At 48.1% G+C, this 21,478-nt stretch overlaps 1 protein-coding gene across 4 annotated transcripts in view; it reads right to left on the bottom strand.

The window, feature by feature from the left end:
• Positions 1–21,478, bottom strand: part of TENM4 (teneurin transmembrane protein 4) — a gene marked incomplete at its 5' end in the record, with an annotated part of 383,392 nt that overhangs the window by 84,884 nt on the left and 277,030 nt on the right. For all 4 annotated transcript variants that reach the window (XM_079707561.1, XM_079707562.1, XM_079707563.1 and 1 more), the window contains one exon: positions 9,272–9,488. In XM_079707561.1, the coding sequence (XP_079563687.1) occupies positions 9,272–9,488 (217 nt within the window). The remainder of the gene's footprint in view (positions 1–9,271; positions 9,489–21,478) is intronic.

Here is a 21,478-nt window from a genome sequence, read left to right as displayed (position 1 = left end):
CCGCTCATATCAGGGACTTACGGATAGCAAGTGAGTTTGGGATTCTGGGACAGGACAGAAACCCATTGCCAGAGCTGGCACATAAAGGGTCAGGCAGAGGAATGGTAGGAGGACTGGAGGCTGAGCAGCTGGGGTTGCTCTAAGCCCTCCTCTCCTCAGGTTGGGGTTAGTCCTAGAGGCCTGCAGGCTAGACCCACAGGGTACAGTCACAGGGCCCCGCCGTGGTGGGAGGAGGTGGAGGCAGGGGACAGCGGGTGGGCAGGTCTCTCTCCCTGGCTAGAATACTGCCCAGAGGTAGCATCGCCTCCCCACAGCCCCGCACCATGGAGCTCACTTAGAGCCAGCTCTGGATGCCTCCAGGATTGGACTGGAGTGCTGGTTAGACTCCCTGCAGAGGTGTTTGGTACATCCTGACCCTATATTCTCCATAGAGGACAATATTAGTGATGTGATGCATGGCCCTCCAATATTTTAACTTCTCATTGCTTGAAGTTTATCAGTGTTGGATGGAAATGCAGAAAGTCCCTGACTTACAGACACTGGAATTACTACTTGAGAGACTCACTTAGGACTCCAGGCTCGCCAGGACTCAGGCTCTGCTACTGCATCTCTGAGCCAAGAGTTTTCTCTGGTCTCAAAGTCTCCTCTTCAACCACAAAGGACTGCCCATCTCAAAGGTCTGTTCACCTCTGCCTGCCACAGTGCCAGGGCACTTGCATCAGTTATATAACTACATTAAGGCTTCGGGCTAAGATTCTCTTTTCTCTCCCAGTTCATACGGTGACACTAAAACCTAAAGGAATACAAATGCCCTTGCCAATGCGAACACTAACTCGTGCTGTAAGTGATAACAGCCACTAACATTCATCCAGTGCTTACCGCTCTGACACATAAGTGTTTCATATCTCCTTCCATCCTCAGACATCCCCACGAGGTACCAATTATTATCCTCATATGACAGATGAGGAGAGTGAGGAACAGAATGATTAAGAGACTTATCCCAGGTCACACAGCTGGCAAGGGGTAGGGCTCAAATTCAAGCCTCGTTACCTGCCTCTGAGACCATGCTCTGGAGCACTAAGACCTGCTGCATGTCAGCTTTCTACTGTGTTGTGTACAGTATTAGAAAGAAAGTCAGGGCCAGCTGGGATTGTAGAGTTGTAGCAGCACCATGTTGTACAGATTTCCAAGCTGAAGATGCGGAGGTGGGAATATAAAAGACCTAGCAGAGAAGAACAGAGGCTCAGCACATGGGCTCTAGGACCAATCAGCTTGGCTTCAAATGCTGGCTCTGCCACTTACAAGCCGTCTGTCCTGGGCCAGGTTACTCAACTTCTCTGTGCCTCAGTTTCCTATCTGTAAAAGAAGGGGCATGAATTCCCTATGTTATATGGTTTCAGGGGAGATGTAAAGGTGTTACTAATTATGAAACTTACAAAGCATTTCAAATAATGCCTGACACATAGAACATCCTCGGGAAATATTCGGTGTTATTACTGGACGTGCGCTATGCACCAGCCATTGGGCTTCCTGGGTATTTTATCTCATGTAATCTTCCAAATAACCTGCAGGGTGAGAATGAGTAACCCCTCATTCCAGATGAGCAAATTGAGCCTCGCTCACCCAAGGTCGCTTGCTCTCACTTGCCCAAGAACTTGAAAGCAGGGCCTCTCCCTCTAAAGCCCGAGTGGTTCCTGCTTCAGCACAGCATCGTCTGCTAATGCTTCCTGTGATGGACAGCTAGGAAAAAGCTCAGGCTACAAAGCAAACAGATCGTAATTCGGTTTTGGAATCAATAAAGGGATGATCAAGTGGCAGAGGAGGAGTTGTTAGCTGCTCATCAGGATGATGTGAGAAGTTGCTGCCTGCATCCTGAATTAAATCACTTAGTTGCTTTATCATCATAAACATTCATTTCAATGCGGGGAGGGATTTTTTTTTTTAAACCAACATGAATAATATATAATGGCTGACATTTTGGAGGAAGCAGGATCTTTACCTTCTTCCATCTTCCATCAGGGTAATTTATCATTGTCTTTCTCCCTGGCCCCCTTTTTTTAAACTGATGGGGTAGCCTGTCAGCTCAGCTTGTTCTGAAAACGCAGGAGTATAATTCAATAATAAATTCGCTCAGAGGCCAGCTGTCAGGAAGCTGGTGTTTATATGAACTCCATTAGTTGATCTCTACTGCTCAGACTCCCTGAGGGCTATCTGAGGGCTGTCTTAAGGCCTGGGGCGGGGTGAGGGGGGTGGAGTGGCAGGCAAATGCATTTCTGGAACTTCTCTGTCACTGACACTTGCATATGGCTTTAGATCTGCAGTGGGCTGACGAAAAATTGCATTGCATACATGACCTTTCCCCCTCTTTTCCATTATATTTTTCCTCTTGTAACCTCTTACTTCCAGAATTCTTGGAAACACTGTGGCTTTATAAAGGGTCTGAGAGAAATTCTAAGGGCTTACGTGGTATCAAGGTTATTTCACTTCTGTTAGTGGCAGTTTTTAAGTCCTAACTGAGGTGACATGTCCTAATCTGGTTAGTGCACAGGCAAGGGGCAGATCTTTCTCAGTTTCTTCCCCAAACTACCTTTCTGGTCTCAGAGTCCCCTCTGTTCTTCTTTTTCCTCCATGGCCCCTCTGCACACCAGGATCATACATCCTAGATTCCCTGAGACCCTCCTGATTTCAAACATTAGAGCATATCTCTTGACTTTTGATTTGGAAAATACTGTCACCATAATTATGCTCCGGCCACATTAAAATTCTCTTGGTTCTTTGATTATCATGGAAAGTCATGCTGGTTCCTCAGTCTAGAAGGAATTTTTAAATCCTGTTCAACTGAAACCCACAGTAAGCAACATACCCTGTTCAAGAGTACACACCACACACACACGCGTCATGAAATACATATCCTTTTAGAGTGCTGCACTGATATTTTCTATTCCACTGTACCCTATTCCATTTAAGTTTACTTCTTAAAAAAATAGTTTCGACCCACTACTACATTGACTTCATGATGTGCTAACAGGTTGTTGTGACCTGAAATGGGATAAATAATGTCTCAATGGCTAACCCTCCTCACTGAAATCTTTGTCTCAGGCCAAAGGCCATCTCCTGCCAGAAGTCTTATTTCATTAGTTCATTTGTTTGTTTGCTCATTCATTCTCAAAACCAAACATTCACTGCGGCCTGTTCTGAGCCAGGCCCTCTGCCGGGTGCTGGAGAAACAAAGATGGGCCAGGTGCAGCCCCTGTGCTGTGGAGCTCAGGGACCTGAATTTGCAGCGGGAGTGATGGCCCCGCCTTTGAGCTCTCAAAACACTCTCTCTCTAGTCTGTTCGAGCACTCAGCAGTAGCTGATTGGCTGACTCACTGATTCATCCACCATTCACTGTGGTTTAGTCTGTGCCAACCCCTCTGCTAGGCACTAGGGACTGAATGACCAACGAGGCATGGGACGCACAGGAGGCCCCAGTGTAATGGGGTCAGATGCACGTCTTCTCGCAGGCCTAGTGCAGAGTAGGTGCTGGTTAATATTTACCAAATGGAGCGCGGCAGTTCTGTCCCTCTCTGCACCTGCCCATTCTCTCCTCTCCACAGGATCTGACCCTCTCTATACGATACGATCCTCTGCCTCCTTTGGGATGAATACTCTGGTCCATCCTTCCTTTTTCTAAAGCCCCCTGACTCCTGAAGTCTTTGCTCTTTGGGTTCAGTGTGCCCTGTGGCTGACTTTGGTAGCAATCTGTCCACACCCAACCACTTGCCTGAGTGAGCTGATAACCTAGTAGGTTTCGAGGAGCCCAGAGAGACTTGACAACATCACATCCTTCCTCTCACCAATACAGTGTCCTCAAACATGTTCTGAACTGGTATTGAGTAACTTGGCGGTGGTTCTTCCTCTTCCTATAATCTGCTACCCTGTCTAGCAGTGGCGATCCACAAGTACTCACTGAACTGATCTGTCTGCCCTGTGTCCAGCTCTTTCGACCCAGCCAGTCCTTCCCAAGATAAGAGATACAACCAAAGTTGTGTAACAGGGAAACAGCTGCCTTGAGTGGTCTTAAAGGAGGAATTGTCTCACACTGACCTCACTTTCCCAGCTGTCTAATCCCAGGTTCCACAGTCTGGGTCCTGTTATCTTTCCTCCTAGCATGGACAATCCAGCTGGGGATCCTTCTTCTTCCACCTGCAGACCTGAATGTTCCTCCCCTCCCACACAAGTCTCCGTAGAGGGCACCCTGCGTTGTATTCTCCCCATGAATCCAGGGGAGGGACAGGTGCCTTCCACGAGGCAGAATGGCTCCAGGCATTCAGGCCAGGGTGGAAAGATGGTATTCAAGCCACCTAATCTGGTGATGGTGGTTCCCCTGCCTGTTTTTTCCCTCCTACTTTAGACCTACTTGAGATCAGCTGAAGTCATTCATATCTCTGTCACTTTATGTGGAGCTGAGCACAGCAGTGGCAGAGGGTCAGATAGAGCTACTGCATTCATTAAACCTGTATTAAACACCTGCTCTGGGCCAGGCATTGTGCTGGGCTCTGGGGACACAGATGAACCAGACAGGGTCCCTGAGGGAGGTCTTCCTCACTCTAAGTCCATCTGGCAGTACTTCTACTTTAGTTCTGAGTCAAACTCTGGGCTTTCCTCCAAGAAGTCCAGCCCAGCCCAGCCAAGAGCCCACTTTGCGTGGCTGGGGCCCTCACATCCTGGGGTTCCGTTGCCCATCCTTCCCTGAGGGTTACCCCTGCTCTAGTGCCCCTACACCAGCTGGGGTGCTGCACAGAAGCATGAGGAAGCCCCCATATAACTGCTGGTGTCATGTATGCATCTGGAGAACCTCTGCTTCCTCATCCCTGCCCATGGTCAGGCCTCTGAGGAAAAGCATCCTGGGGAGAGCCCTGGGCGCTGAGGACTGGCTGGCTTGCTTTCTCCACAGAAGGGTGCTCCGGTCACTTCCAACTGGCACTGAATTCCTCTCCCTCTCATGGTTGGTCCCAGCATGCCTCATACTTGGGTCTCCCTGAGTCAGTCACACAGCTGGGAAACTGCAGAGTAAAGGAGCTGCACCCCTGGGGCTCCTTTCTGGGCTCAGAAATGCCGTTGGGTCTCTGGGTGACAGCCTGCTTCTTGGAGGAGCCTGTTAAATGGACTCCCATTCAGACTATACAAATTGTGGTGCAGCATACGGGGTGCAGGAAAATACAGGGTTTTTCTGTCCCACAGCCTTGTTATTGTTAAACACAGGCACAAAATCAGGTTGGCCTGCCCATCAGAAACCCCGCTCTCTGGAGAAGTGCCACTGGACTCCTCCCTAACAGGAATCCCGGCTGACAGCTGCCTGGAAGAATGCTGCCATTTCCCTTCCTCAAATAAGGATTCAACAATCCAAACCTCGTTCCTCTCTAGGTTGCAGCTGGACTTTCCTGGAGGGCAGATTACTCTCCAGTTTCACTTCCAATCAAGGAATTAGAGCTGGAAGCTCTTTCTAACATCATCACCTCCACTCTCACGTTCATCAGCATCATCACCATCATCATATAATTAGCAAACATTTTTTTGTGTGGCCAGTACTAGTCTGAGACTTCATGTACTTTTTGTTTTTTCATTTAATTCTCACGACAACCCTGTACAATAGACATTACTCCCCTGCTCTTACAGATGAGGAAACTGGAGCTCAGAGAAGTTAAGGAATTTTCACATAGCTATAAAGTGGATGAAACAGACTTCACATCCAGGTCCTGGCTATTTTCACCAGACCACGCTGCTGCCATAAAAGCCACCATTTACTTATCACGAATGTACCAAGCCCTGTGCTAGGTGCTTTATCTCAGTTAATCTTTTCAATGGCTTTCATGAAACAATTACTATTATTTCCAGTTTATCTTTGGAGGCAGGTACACAAAGGTTCAATCATTTCCCTGGGGCTACACTGAGCTAGTAGGAGGTAAAGCCAAGATTCACATGCCAGGTGCTTTCTAGGATACCACGTTCACGTTCCTTCATACGAGAGGAAAGAAAGCAACAACCCAAACCTGGCAACTGATTTCACTGTATCCCAAAGATGCAAATAAGCCCTGTATTACGGGTTCAGAGCATGACGACAGGATCCAAGCAGGTAGTCTAACGAGAAAAGCATCTGCTGTCTTGTGTTTGTGGGGTTTCCAGTCACTTGGGCTTGTTTTACATAAAAATCTGTTTGGGGATACTTAGTAGTGAATGATAGCTGTTTCTTCTGAATCTAGATCAGTGAGGAACAGCAGCATAATGATTCAGTTGAATAACAGGTAAAAGGAATTTTTTTTTTTTTTTTTTGTAGTACGCGGGCCTCTCACCACTGTGGCCTCTCTCCCGTTGCGGAGCACAGGCTCTGGACGCGCAGGCTCAGCGGCTATGGCTCATGGCCCAGCTGCTCCACGGCATGTGGGATCCTCCCGGCCCGGGGCACGAACCCATGTCCCCTGCATTGGCAGGCGGACTCTCAACCACTACGCCACCAGGGAAGCCCGGTAAAAGGAATTTTAACAGTAACATTTGGGAGCTTCCGTTATCCATTCGTTTTAGAGCAAATACTCTATTCCGGGCCCTGCCCTAAGTAATACAGGTTTGGAGAGATGAATGGTCTCTACTTTCAAAGCATGTTATTTAACTGAAGGTGACAGATATATAAACAATGATCTGGGAGCTGACTTCTGCTTCTGCTACTAATCTGTAATGTGATTTTAACAGATCATTTAACCTCTCTGGACGCTGAATCCTCAGTAGAAAATTAAGTAAAATAGATAATGTATCCATCCATCCTCTGTCCCACTGTCCCTCCCCATCACTCCCCTCTGTCCTTCTTTCCTTCCATCTCTTCATTGTTCAAGGTAATATATCGATATATGCATATTTATCTTGAGCGGCTACTAAATGCTAAAATGAGTGAGATGCAGTCCTGTCCTGCAGACTCAGTTTAGAGAGTTAATAGACATTTACATATTCACTATATTAAGCCCTTGTCCAAAGCCACGTATCCATCAGTGGCAGAGGCAGTATCTGAAACACAAGTTGGCTTGACTCCAAGGCCTATACTCTTTTCTCTCTGCTGAGCGGTCCATTTCTCCCAGTACAGGGTTCTCAAGTTCCCCACTTGACAGGCTCCTTAAGGCATGTCAGACTGGGAGAAAGGATACTGAAATCCTTGGGCGGGTGCCGTGTGATTCCTGGCACGTAAGCAGCAGGCTTGGTGAGTGACCTGAGGACACTCAGGGATCATGGTCCCTGTTGGTACTTAGTAGGATGGCATGGTAAGGGCACCCCAAAATAGAACAGCCACTGGCAGCCAACCAGCCATAGCCCTAATCAGGTCCCATAACAGGTCCAGTAAAGAAAGAGTGAGTAATATTCCCCTTGGTAGGAGTAATATTTCTATCTCCAGTTGACTAAAAGAACTCACACCATGGGAAGGCCCACAAGCATACATACAAAATCACACAGTTGAAGGAAAGAGCAGAAAGCTCCCTACCCAGAGACGAAAGCGGTATTTCTGGCCAAGATAAATGAATAGGTTTTTCCTCACTCTATTTCTGCTCCTGGCTCTGCCACTTGACTAGCCTGTGAATTGGGGAAGATCATGTAACCTCTGAGGTTCTCAGTATTCTCGGGGTAAGTTGAAGGGACTATAAAGTACCTTCATCTCTAAAAAGGTTAAAGTTCAAATGCTTTGACACACTCGTATCATGCCTCTCTTGCTGGGCTCAGAGAGCTCCCCCGACTTCACTTTTCCCCTCTTGTCATTGCTCCTTGTGAGGAAGGGCTGGGACAGTGGAAAGCATGGGCCCTGGAGTCCCAGCTCCATCACTTCCCAGGAGCGAGCCTTCTCCTTGGATTCCCAGTTACTCTCTGGGGATCATAATACTACCTTCTAGGGAGACTCCCCAGGAGTCCTTCTTAGGTCCCCACTCGGCCCCCTTACACATTTTCCTGGATCCAACTTCTGTGTGCTCATGGTTTCATCTACTGCTTGTTTCTTGATGGCTCACATATCAAAAACCCCAGCCCCAACCTCTGTGTGAGCTTCAGATTTGCTTCTGAACTACAAACAGACATTTATTCTTGGGTGTTCTACTGAGGTGAGTCCCTTCCTTGCCCTTGCCAAGCATCTGAGTAAGAGACTCCTCTCTCCAGCATCCCTCAGACCCAGTAGAGGATGAAGCCCTGCTGATTTCCCTCTTTAAATAGAACTGGGGATGTCATTCATTCTTCCCTTCCCTCATCCCTACCACATCGTCCCCTTAGGGCAGGAACTCTCTTGGCACAGAAGTCATGAACATAGAAGGCACACAGTCTATGCTGAACTGAACTGGGCTGGCTTTTAAAGAAAGCTCTGTGTGCATGAGGTATCACTACTTTGGAAGACATTCAAAATAAATTATCATAAATCCCTCCTTTTTGGATACCTTTCCCAAGTTCACAGACGCTGATCTGGGGAGCAGAGAACAGACAGCTGCCTTTTGCTGGCTCCTATACACTTTTATGCCCCTGGATCTTTGCACAAGCAGTTCCCTCACCCTGGCACACTCTCTCTCCCTTGCTGAGCTATTTCTCAACTTTAAGACTCAGTTCTTAAGTCTCAGCCTTCCCCCACCCAGGAGCACCTTCTCTATGCTTCCAGAGTACTCTGGGGGCATATTTCTGGTCTATCACAATGGAACTCTTTTTTGTCCCCTTAGTGGGCTGTGAGTGACCAATGGGCAGGGACTGTGCTCCACTCATCTCTGTGCTTCCAGCACAGGACCTGGCACAGAGTAGACCTCAGTAAAAACCTATCCAACAGACGACACCACTGAACGCTTATGAAAGAATGCATGGGTGTATAGCCTGGGGTGCCAGCAGATGCACCCCACCCCAGCCGAACAAAATCTCCCGGACATCAGCTCTGAGGGATGATAGTGTCAAAGCTTTCAGCCCATCTGGAGACCACAGAATCAGTAAGCGCTGACTGCAGAGTGGGTATTGATCCAAGATTCCCCTTGGACCTTTGATTTCCCACTCTCTCCATCTATCACCCAGTGAGGACAAAAAAACTTCGCTCATAAAAATTCCAAACGCCCTGGATAGCAGTTTTCTAAATGTGGGTACCTGAGGCTGCTTCCCTGCCTCCCCTGCCATTCCATCAGGAGCCTTCAACGCCCACCCTCCTGGCCTCCTCCCACTCCCATCCACCCACACGTGGCCCTGGAGGTGAGCCACTCCCCCTTCAGAGAACCACAGTCAGAGCTGGACTCACCCTCCGTCAAAGGGGTTCTCCCCGGGGATGATGTGTGTGCTGTCCCTGCCCACGAGGAACTTGATTCGGTCGTAGAAGGAGCGCAGGTTCTGCTGGGACAGAGGGGCCTGTGTCTCCTGGATGATGTCCAGAGGGTCGGGGGAGCCCAGGCACAGTGGGCTGACGTGACAGAGGGGCTGGAGGCAGCAGTCGGGGTCCATGCAGTCCACCAAGCCATCTGCAGGGGTGACAGAGCATGACGTTTATATGGCTATGTTCAATCAGCATCGTTTGTCCACAGCGCCTTCCTTCATTCACTTCTCTGTTTTCCATTCATTGGAAAACTTTATTAAGTGCCTGATAGAAGCCAAGGGCTTCGCTGGGCACCAAGTAGATTCAGGTGTCAGATCAGGTCGCAGCCCGCTAGCCTAGCAGGAGAGACAGACAAGTCAGGGGGCAGCGAGACGTGTTTTTTTGTTTTTTGTTTTTTTTCAGAGAGAGAGAAGGAATTATATATACGTGAAGGCCCAGAGGTGAGAGGACAACACACTGAACATTTGAGTTGCTAAATTCAAATGCTGGGCTTACAAGATGAGGGGAACAGCACAAGATCAGGCTGTGAGGTCGGCAGGAGCAAACAGCTGGGCCTCCCGGACCAGGTTAGGGAGTTTGCATTTCACCCTCTGGACAATGGGAGCTACTGAAAGGTGTTAGCAAGAGGTGATTTTATCTGAAAGTCACTGCATTGCTGAAAGAGCATCCCCTGTATCGTGGAGAGGGGACTGAAGGGGGCCCAAGGCAGAAGCTGGGGGCTGCATGGAGGCAGTGTTGCTGAGATTACACAGGAGGAAAATAATGGTTCCTGAGACTAGAGCAGTGACAGTGGAGACTGAGAGAAGAGGACGGTTTGGAGAGACGCTCAAGAGGTAAGACCTGGCGACTGACGGGCTTCGGGGATGAGAAAGAGGCAGTGCTGGTAGAGGCGGCGAAACTCCCAGCATCTCTCCCGGCCTCGATGCAAATGTGTGGATACCCAGCTCTGCCTTCTGTGAGAGGGGATGGTTTCAGATCACTGGCCAAGCTGCCATTAGCAGAGAATTCTCTCTGCCACATGGGTGGATTTCTTTAGGGCTGAAAATTACATTACAGCTCCCAGCTTCCCAAAGTGCAAAAAAGAAATTCCACCAGACCACAACTTTTTGGTCTCATTACCCCAAAGTGCTTTTACAGGCACCCAAGAGAATAGCTTAAAATAGATGACAAACCCAGGGATTAGAGGATACTGCCCAAAGTGGGGGACAGGGAAAGCCAGTCTGTGTGCTCTGTAGGCAGAGAACAGTCAAAGCACATGTGTTCCTCTGTAGGTTGGAATTCTGCCTCTCCTGCTTACCAGCTGTGTGACTTTGGGCAAACTTCCTCACCACCCTGGGGGCATGGATCCTGCTCTGGTTATCTCTGTTGTATCCCCAGCACTTACTACAGGTGTTTAAAACATTACTGTTACATAAATAAATGAAAGAAAATTGAATGAATTAATTGACAAATGAATCAAGGGGACGAAACCAAATGACAGTCCAAAAAAGGCAGAAGACCATTATCTTCATTCAATTCAATTAAACAGTGTGGTATGGTGGGAGGATCGTGAGGCTCAGAGATTGAAGCTCAAGTCCCAGGACTGCGCCTAAGAATGACTCTGGGTGAGTTCCTGTGCTTCATCGCTCTGAGGCCCTGTCTCCTCAACACTGACATACCCCCTCACTTCTGTCTCCATGGGTTTACAACGCAGATGCTGCCCACCGGAATACTGCATATGCATTGGTTAGACTGGATGCCCTACCCACACTGGCAGCACTCTTAAGCCTCCTTTCTAGCCTTGGGATGTTGTGGCCTCAGGCACGCTACCTGACCTCCCCGAAGCCCAGTTTTTTTCTAATAAATTAGGGCCAAAAATCTCTTGTCTTTCTCTCCCAACTTCTGCATGGTATCCAAGACCTTTTACGCTATGCCCTCCTTGAGGGCAGCACAGTGGTAAAGAGTATGGGCTCCAGAGCAGGACTGTCTGAGGCGAAATCCTGGCTCTGAAACTTACTACTGTGTGATCTTGGGCAGGTTACTTAAACTCTCTGGCCACAGTTTCCCACATCTCTTACAAGTGGATTCTTTTTTTTTTTTTTTTTTTTTAATTTTTTTGGCCACACCGTGGGCCATGTGTGGTCTTAGTTCCCCAACCAGGGATCGAAACTGCGCCCCCTGCAGTGGAAGTGTGGAGTCTTAACCACTGGACTGCCAGGGAAGTTCCACAAGTGGATTCTAAGAGTGTTACTTAAGTATTTTTTACATAAGTGAAAAACATAGTGTATGTCCCCCAATCTAGCAGAGAACCTGACACATAGTAAGTACTTAATAAAGGTAGTTCCCCTTCCCGACCCTGACCCTAGAACACGGCTCACCAAAGTGTAGGGCTGCATCCTGAGATGTGGAGGAAAGGCCTCCCCTCACTCCAGCTCTGTCCTGGGTCCTACCTTGTGGCTCCTGTCCCAGCTTCCAGATATACCAGCTAACTGCCTCGCCAAGCACCTGTTTTCTCCTGCAGTCGGCGGGCTCCATCACACATTCTCGGGCTGCCCCTGTCAGACATTGCTTAAGCACATAATTACAGCCCAAGCTGAGGGTTATTTGCATTCTGCTATTGATGTTAGCATGACAGATTCAGCTGCTGCATCCATAACTCTGCAGAAATGCTCCATTATTCAATCTCGGCGGCGAGCAGGGACGCTGACCATTAAATCAGCTAGCACAATTGAAGGGCTGTGAAAAGTCATGGCTAATTTGAAATTTTATTAGCTCTTGCCTGCTCTTGTTTACCACCGAAGCGGTCCCTGGAAACCAGTCTTTTACCTCTTTATAAACACTCGGCTCTGTGGCACCTTGGAAGAACTGCTTCCTGTTCTCTGGTCCTGGTTGGAAGGATAGCCAGGAATGATTGGTAGTATTATTAATTTCTGTATTAAATGATGATGATGATAATCACAGCTGCCACCTACTGAGTGCCAGGCATTGTGCTAAATGCTTTACAAGGAATGTTTGCAAGGAATGTGTCATTGAATCTTCCCAACTCTATGAAGCAGCCACTGTCGCCACCATCACCCCCATTTCAGAGAGAAGGAACCAGAGGTTCAAAGTGGTAAAGTAACTTGGTCAAGGTCACACAGTCAGTGATGAAGGTGACTCAGCATTTGAACTCAGTTCTTTCTGAAAAATAAAAGGTTCTCTGATCCTGAAGAGACTTTTAGGAACTATTTCTTGAGTGGGAAACATGAATCTATGAGTGTTGCTGAAATGCTACCCTTCTGTGCTCTTTCAGTGCCCTGGGTGACCTCCACCACTGCACTCATCTCCCCATACTGTAATTCTCATTTTCTCTGTCTCGCTCCCCACAAAATGAGCTCTTGGAGAAGAGCTGCTGCCCGCCTACACCTCCCTATGTTGACTCTCCCCTATCATTCATTTGGCAAATATTTGCTGAGTTGTAAATGTGGGCTAAACCTCCACTAACAGAGACCATCATATTTAAATGAGATACATATTTTAAAAATGAGTAGGGCCCACAAAATTCTTATCAAAGTCTCAGTTTATGAGACCAGCTTCTGTGCAAACCCCTCTCTGTTATTTTCAAATGCAGCATTATGGCAGCCTGCAGCAGGGCATATGGCTGCTCTACGGTAACAGAGACTCTTCCACGGTTTCAGTTTCTTAGGCATAGATGACAAGTTTTAGAAAAGTTGTAGTAAGAGGAAAAAGTATGTTCTGAGGACAGAAAAGTAAATTTCGGGGTAGATTAGAAATGAGATTAGAAATACATCAATATATGGTTTTCGAGATTCTCTGGTTTTGGCTAGTTTGGAGATATTTAGATTTTTCAAGCACTTCTTATCTCACTTAATTGTATATTACACACACACTGGTTGACTTATAAAATGTTCATGTTTCCTGTATTTACTATTCCCATTGGGAGACCCTTGTTATCACAGGAGCAAAAACAAAACCCAAAAACCCATCAGGAAAATAGGGAGGATTTTTCCTTTATTTCCTTCGAAATTTCAATAAAACCCTCCTACACCCTAAACTCAAGCTTTTGGGAAATTACATTTCCCCCCACCAGGTTTCCTTTCTCCTTGAACTTCTTTTTTGCGGTACGTGGGCCTCTCACTGTTGTGGCCTCTCCCGTTGCGGAGCACAGGCTCCGGATGCACAGGCTCAGCGGCCATGGCTCACGGGCCCAGCCGCTCTGCGGCTTGTGGGATCTTCCCAGACCGGGGCACGAACCCGTGTCCCCTGCATTGGCAGGCGGACTCTCAACCACTGCGCCACCAGGGCAGCCCTCTCCTTGAACTTCTGAAGGCCTCCTCTCTCTCCTTACATGGTGAAAGTGAAAAGGGGCAGATGAAAGTGTCAGGCTCCCGGAGGGCAGGAGGGGCAGCAATGCCACACCTGGCAGGCACTGGCCTCTGATGCCGCAGAGGGGTGGGAGAAGGAAACAGCTAGAAAAAAGGCAGAACGGAGATCAAAAAGAAACACGAAGAAAAAGGAAGGAAGGGAAGAAGCAGAGAAAAAAAAGAAAAAAGGGGCCAGGTCTCTGGGGCACTAAATGAATACTGCAGAGCAGTTCTCGTGCTTGTGACCCTTGAACATGAAGCCCTCTGGTGCTGAGATGCCGCATGGTGCGTGGAGCGCTGGCTTCTGCTAACATTTCCACATACATCCTATGCTACCAACTTGAGAATGAGGGCCACACCATTTCCTGTTGCCTCCCTCCTCAGCACCCACCCTGCTGGTGGGTGTCAACTGACCTTGGAGAGGGGCAAGTGGAGAAAAAAAAAGCCAGGCTAGAAGCCTGAAGGCAGGGTTCCTTCCCTGAGTCTGTCACTCTCTAGCCGTGAGACCTTGGGCACGTCCCTTCCTGTGTCTGAGATGCAATGTATTCACGTCAAACCAGGATAATAAGCTCTGGCAACCTCTCGGGATTGCTGAAAGTTTCCTGGGTTGTGAAGAGTAAATCAGTAATTCAACGAAAGAAGTCTTGGAGTCCTTCACCCTCTGCAGACGGTTGCTATGGCACAGGAATGAATGAAGTCCTCTGCCATCAATTGCGGTGCTGACTAGTGGTGGTTTCCTATTCGTGTTGTGACCTTAACAGATGCCAGGGAGTGGTGGGGCTTTGGGTGACCATCTCCCTCTCTGCTGTCAGTGTCCTCATCAATCGTTGGGGGCGGATGGGGCAGCCTCTGGGGCTAACCTTCTAACCTTCCTGACAGTCACCTCCTGGCCTTTCTATGCCACAGGCCCACCTCCCCTGGTGGCTGGCCTGCTGGAACTTTGACAGGAAGTGACAGGTGGGCACGAGAGTTCTATCGTAGGTGGTGACTCAGCTGGCCTTCTCATCTTTACAGAAGAAGACACTGGGGTCAGGTTAGGTGATTTACCCAACGTCATACTGCTAGTGAAGTAGCAGAGTTGGAACTCTGGTCTCTTCTCTTTTTCCCAAACCAGGCACTAGTCCACAGTCTACATCTCTTTCCCTATTAGTGCTTTGGACATCCTGGATCCCCCAGCCCTGTTCCCCATCCACAGAAGACAGAAAATGACTTATTTCTTATCCTAAATGCATAGCACACTGCCTTGTGCACAGTGAGCATATTTGTTGAATGAATAAAAAAATGAATGAATTACGTGAGGATCCCAAATCAAACAGCTCCATCAGTTGGATGGGGCTCATCGAGGGCTGTGAGGCATGATGAAACCCCACCGCCACCATGGGAAGAGTTCGCTCCTCTCCTTAGAAAGGAGGCACAGGGGACAAGTCTGCTCTGTTCCTTCAGTGTCTGTCACATGGCTGGCAGGCCCTGCGCTAGGCACTGGATAGACAAGAAGAAAATAGAGTCATGCCTCCAAAGGATTTGGTGTGGTGGGTCAGATAGAGACGACCGTGTGCTGGGAAAGAAGGAAGCAGAGGGGGCTGTGGAAGTCCAAAGGTGGGAACCCAACGTGGGCTGAGGGCTGGAATATTTCCTGGAAGATGGAATGTTTAAACTGAGACTAGAAGGAGGACAAGAATAAGCCAATAGGAGAGCAGAGCTGGGGGCAGGTTTGGGACATTTGTGGACTAGCAAACTCTTTGCATCAGAGTTGTTTGCATGGTTCCTTAACCTGATGGTCCCATGGACAGTATCTAACAAGCCCATCCAGCTCTCGGCAGGCTTAACTCCTCCCCGGGCTTGACAGCCCATCAGCTGGCCTCATCTCACAGTTGCCTGCAGTCTGGCCACAGAAGTGTTTTGCAGCCGGCTGTGAGCACAGCATCTGGGGAGGCCCCGGGGGGTGGTGGGTGGAATGTGCCTCCCTGTCTGTACACATCTGGGAGAAGTTTTTGTCATTTGCTAGAATAAATTCTGTGCCTTCTTTGAAAGGGCTTGCAAAATCTTTATCTCCTCCTCGGAATCCAGGATATTTAAAGGTCAATTTCCCTCTTGTCTCTTATCACAAGAAATGTGGTTTACAGATAGTCTGAAGTGCGGCCAAGTTCTCTGGCTTTATGTGAACTCTCCATGCCAACAATGGGAGATGGGGAGGAGAAGGGAGAACAGAGAGCTCTGTTCTTGGTTTTACTGAAATTTCTCCTTCCAGGTTGCATCTATCAATTATCTGAATTGCAATCCATGATTGTTTTTTTATGGGACCAACCGTGCCTAAAGAGATGAGCACACCTTGAAGCTGCTTAAAGATCCTTTATCAAAAGGGGTCTGGTTGCTTAAATTCCAGGGGGCTTTTTCTCTTGGCTTCTTCTTTTTAAACACAGGTTCCATCCTCATCCTAGCTTTCCCACTGATCCACTGGATGACTTTGGGAAAATCACGTCAGCTCAGTGAGCCTCGGTTTCCCTGCCTGTAAACATCTGCCCTGCAAGTGTGTTGTGAGGGGCTGGAGGTTATGGACACAGAGTGTCCAGTGCAGGGCCTGCCCCTTAGAGATGCTCTCTAAACGATGGCTGTTGTCTTCCTTTATGTACATTTGAATTTCTTTTCTTCTAGCAATAAGCGTGTAATAGTTTGGAATATAAAATTTAACTAAGACATGAAAAAGGTCAAAATACATTATATGGAGAAACAGTATAATCATAAGTACAAAAAGTAGAGGATAAAATTATATAGAGAACATAATTCCAAGTTTTAAAAATAATCATTTATATATGAATATATATTTATTTTATAATAAACATCATGTTTCTGTGATTACAGGTGGAAAGGAGTGGGAGAAAGAGAACTGACATTTGCAGGTGATGAACTGAGGCTTAAGAGAAACTGAATAACTCGCTGAAGGTCATGCAGCCAGCAAGTGGGGGAGCAAGGATTTGAATCCAGACAATCTAGGTACAGATCCTGTACTTTTAATCACTGTGGTATGTTGCTTCTCAGGTGCTTTAGATACATCACCTGTAATCCCCATAGCAACCCTGCAAGGTAGGCCTTACTATTCAGTCACACAGCATCTTTGGGCCACAGTTTCTCCATCTCTGAAATGGGCATGAATGCCCCCATCAGTGGGTCAGTGTGCAACGCATGAGAAGGTGCACGTGACAGCACTTCACAGAGGGCTTCCTAAAGGGCATTACATGCAAAGGGAACACCTTCTTCGTCAAATGGGCCACACAGAGGAATTCGCATTTTGTGGTGAGGCCGGGCCTCTGCTTGCCAGCCTGCCTTGCTGCTCCCCCTCAGCAACCAGGGCTCGGGGTGAATCTGGAGGCAGGCTAGGTTGACTGGGCAGCCCTGACAGAGGATTAGGAGACCGGGAGTGACTAAGTCATATCCAGGATCTATTCCCCGCTTTAAAAATGTAGACAACGACCACAAGTAAAAACAGAAACAAACCAATGAAGCTAAACCCAACTCAGCCATATTGTGTAACTTTTTTGGGGGTGCTCAGTTTAAAAACACTGCAACAATGTTCTTAATGAAGCTTGAAATTCCAGTTTAATTTGTAAAGGATTGCTTTCAGCCTAGCAAATTGGGAAAGAAGAGAAACCAGAAGTTCTCAGATAACTTGAAGAGCCACGGTCAGGGTTACGATAGAGCCGTGAGTCCGAAGTCTGGGCACACTGAAAAGTTCTCATGTGGCCAGACCTCACAGCCTATGCAGTTTCTGTCACTCGCCATCTGTGTGACCTGGGCAAAATACTTGCCCTTACTAAGTCCTAGCTTCTGCATCATAAGAAAAGAGTAAAAAGGGGATAAGAATACCATACACCTCCCAGTGTTGCTGGATGGGCACACAATTGCTTTGCAAACGGTAAAATGACATATAAGTTATCATTGTCATCCTCTGTTCTGCTCTGTGGTACTGCTGTAGCCTATTTAAATTCAAGTAAGTACTCACACTACATGTCTAGGAGGAGGATAAAGCACCAGGAGGAGGTGGTCCCTAAGACCACACAGAATATGGCCCAAGACTCTTGGGTCCTAGTCCAGCTGTGTTAATGACTTCCTGTGTGACTTCGATGTATATGATGTCACATCCCCTCTCTGGGCCCCAGTTTCCCGGTCTGTAATGTGCAGGGGAGTAAAGGAGGGAGCTGTAGTCTGTGTTCTCTGTCTCCTCCAGGCCTGTTACTCACATTAACCTCTGCTAATCCCTTCTCCAAGCCCCTGAGTCACATCAGCCAAAAACCATCTCTCAGCGAGACACTAACATTTTTTTCCCTCCACCCTGACTTATTTATCTGGGATTATGCTGCGTCCCACATCATGGCTGAAATAAAGGCATCGGTTTCATTCTACCTCCATTAGATTTGGTTGTTTGGATGACAATTTCTTCCAAATAACTGTGAGCTTCCTGAGGGAGATAGACAGGGTCACGTTCGTCGGTCTTGATATCCTCTTAGAAAGGAGTGTGGTACCCGGTAGACAGCAGGAGCCTAGAAAATGTGTGCTTGACTGAACTGCAAACGGCCAAGTGCTAAACCTGGCTCACCCCTGTGCTGCCGTGCACAGCCTGACCTGCTTCTCCCTCCACTAAAACTGTCCCTGTTTGGCCAAGACCCAGAGGGGCCAGTGAGGATAGTCTTGCTCCCTCCAGCACTTGGGGACACTCTAACACTTATGGTTGTTTCATCTGTGCCACCCTGCAAAGTGGGGACCCTGTGCCCCTTCCTCTTGGCTCCCCTAATGGGTAGAGAGCCCAGCAAACTGAGAGGGTCCTGAGGTGAGACATTCCCTCATTTCTCAGTTGAGAACCCAAGGCCAAGCTCCCTCAACAGTCTGGTCTCCCCAGCTAGCTGTCTTCCCCACCATGATAATCCATGGGATGTCTTCCTGGCTGGACTGGAAGCCCCATGGGACAGGGGCTACATCACAGTTCCCAGGAGGGTACCCAGGCATTTGATAATATCAGTTGAATGAGTGGATGCTCCTTTTTTTTTTTTTTTTTTTTTTTTTTTTTTTTTTTTTGCGTTATGTGGGCCTCTCACTGTTGTGGCCTCTCCCGTTGCGGAGCACAGGCTCCGGACGCACAGGCCCAGCGGCCATGGCTCACGGGCCCAGCCGCTCCGCGGCACGTGGGATCTTCCCAGACCGGGGCACGAACCCGTGTCCCCTGCATCGGCAGGCGGACTCTCAACCACTGCGCCACCAGGGAAGCCCGGATGCTCCTTTATTACAGCAATTATTCCACTGCATCACAACTGGTGCTGTTTCTCTCTCCAGGCTGCGAACTTCACAAAGGCAGGGACTGTGTCTTATTTGTCTCTGAAGCCCCAAGACCCAGGACAGGGCCCAATGCAGATTAGACATTCAGTTAATGTTTGCTGAGTGAGTGAATGAACTCAAGTTACAGTAGTACTACTGTATGGCATTCGTAAAAAGTATGTAAAAGCTCATTCCAGCCCATAACATGCTCCAAAAACGGAAGAGGTATATTCTCCTACACTTGGGGATTTTCTGATTGTTCTTTTCCACTTCGTGCTGGTTCATCTCCATGGCGGCTGGAGAAGGCTCTGTTCCCCTGGGGTCGGGATCAGCCCTGTTTCCCATAATGAGAAGCTCTTTCTCCCACCAAAGCTGTGGGGCTTTTGGCTCCTGTGTGCCCAAGCTCCCTGTCAGCACTGGGGAGTCCCAGCACTGGGAGGGATGCCTCTGAAGGATGGTGAACAGAGGGTACACTGGCATTGTGCTTCATGTGAGGGAGTAAATGAACCCTGTTTTATAACTTATTCTGGTATGTGTGTTACGGGGGAGTGCACCCTCTCCCCACATTTCTCAGGGACATTCAGTTCTTTTGCTGCCCAGATAGTCAACAGCCTCCTGAAAGCTTTGGCCAAGACCCTGGATTCCTGAGAAGGGAATGACTTCATGGTACGGCTCCTCTCCCTTTCTTTTCTAACTATAGGAATGTCATTGCTAGTCATGGAATTGCGTCTACACAGGCAAAGTGAAGGGGGGTAGTTAGGCAGATATTGAGGCTGACATCTCTTTCCAGTGAAGAGCCAGTATGATTGTACTTTATCTTGCTTGAAGACAGGGCTACTTGGTGCCCTTCCCTGCTTTGCCCATGATGTTTTCTCCTTCCTTTCCAAGAGACGCCTGCCTGCTCAAGCTTCACCTTCTTGATGAATGTTTTCCTACTCTCACAACAGCCAATACAGAAGTCTGCAACTGCCCTTATCACTGTCCATTAGCCCTTAACTTTGGTCTCCCTCCCTCACTTGAGCTCCTGGAGTTTGGGGACCAGACTTACTCATCTCTGTGCCTGGCCTAGGGCCTGGCTCCGTAACAGGAACCCTGGATATTTATGGAGCACAGAATGAATGAGCTCCACAAATCTCAGCCTGATTAAGGGACATTTCAGCCCTGTGAGATCTCAAGAGGAGAGCAGGGACCCGCTGCCTCTGCCTGGCTACCATGACCCAACCCCACGAGCTCCTTGTTGACAATTACCCCAAGGGGCCCAGGACTGGGTGCATCAGGCCTGACCACCTCCTGGATTCAGGCAGCAGACTGAAGGACTGAAAGCTGGCTCAGACAAAGACCAGTGGCCTGAAACAGCCCAAGGTTGCCAGAGCCAACTCAAGGCAAATGAACCAGAGTAATCACAACAGCACACACTTGGCCTTTTAATCCTTCTGGTGCTTTGAGATTGTAGAATCATGCTAAGTAGAAGGTTCCCAAAGGTTGGGATGCTGAGTTTCTGGCCTGTTGATTTCCTACTCTGTGCAGTGTATCAGAAAGTCCCTTGGTATAAATATGAGGGAGCTGCATAAACACATCTGGACTAGGCCAACTGTTAGGCCATCATTAGAAAGGAAGGATTAACTGTTTTGATTTTTTTTTTTTCATATCTCCATCTTTTTCTTCTCCTAGTAACCCCCTGAGATTGGTAGAGTCAGGAGGAATCAACCCATCTTCCAAGTGGAAAAGCGAAGCACATTGTGTTTGTATTTATACAAGTTCCACATAACAGAAAGACAAAGGCTAATTCTAGGACTAATATAAAGACTGGAAGGGCTCTTATGATCCAATGGCTTATTTTATAAATAGGGAGTGTGAGGCCCACTGACATCAAGTAGCTTGCTTAAGGACACACAGAGCACCAAAGACAGAATTGGGATTAGAACCCTGGGCTATTCACTCTCAGCTAATAAAAGTTCCACAAGACTAGGCCTCCCTTCCTTAGGGTTTTGACTGCCCAGCACTTGAAAAAAACCCAACAGCAAAGACAAATTCTACTACAAACCCACAGGGACAGGAGGTGCGGAGGCAAAGGTGGCCCCCAGCATGCTTGGTGAGGGTTACCACCAGAATCAGGGGAGAAGGGACCTTGACAAAGGTAACTCAACCTCCCTCCCCTGGAGAAGCATCCTTTCTGCCACTTTCTGTGGTACAGAATTGGGTGGCCTCTTCTTGTCCACTTGCAATGGCGGTATCTCGTAACGTTGCCAGGCAACTCATTCCATTCATGAATTATTAGAAAATTCCTTCTTCCATATGCCTTCTCCTCTGCACTTTCTCTCAGAGGATAACTAAGTTTGTTTGCACCAGCTAATTCTAATGAATTCAAATGGAACAACCAGTGATATGCACTCATTCCTTAGATGACATGTGCCGTTTTATGCCTACCCTGCAGGCCCCCTTGACTGGACAGCTGGTGTGTTGGTGGCCTGTTATCTTAGTAACGCCC

The sequence above is a fragment of the Hyperoodon ampullatus genome, assembly GCF_949752795.1.
Source record: "Hyperoodon ampullatus genome assembly, chromosome: 7".
Taxonomy (NCBI): domain Eukaryota; kingdom Metazoa; phylum Chordata; class Mammalia; order Artiodactyla; family Ziphiidae; genus Hyperoodon; species Hyperoodon ampullatus.
This window is presented reverse-complemented; position numbering and strand designations above follow the sequence as displayed.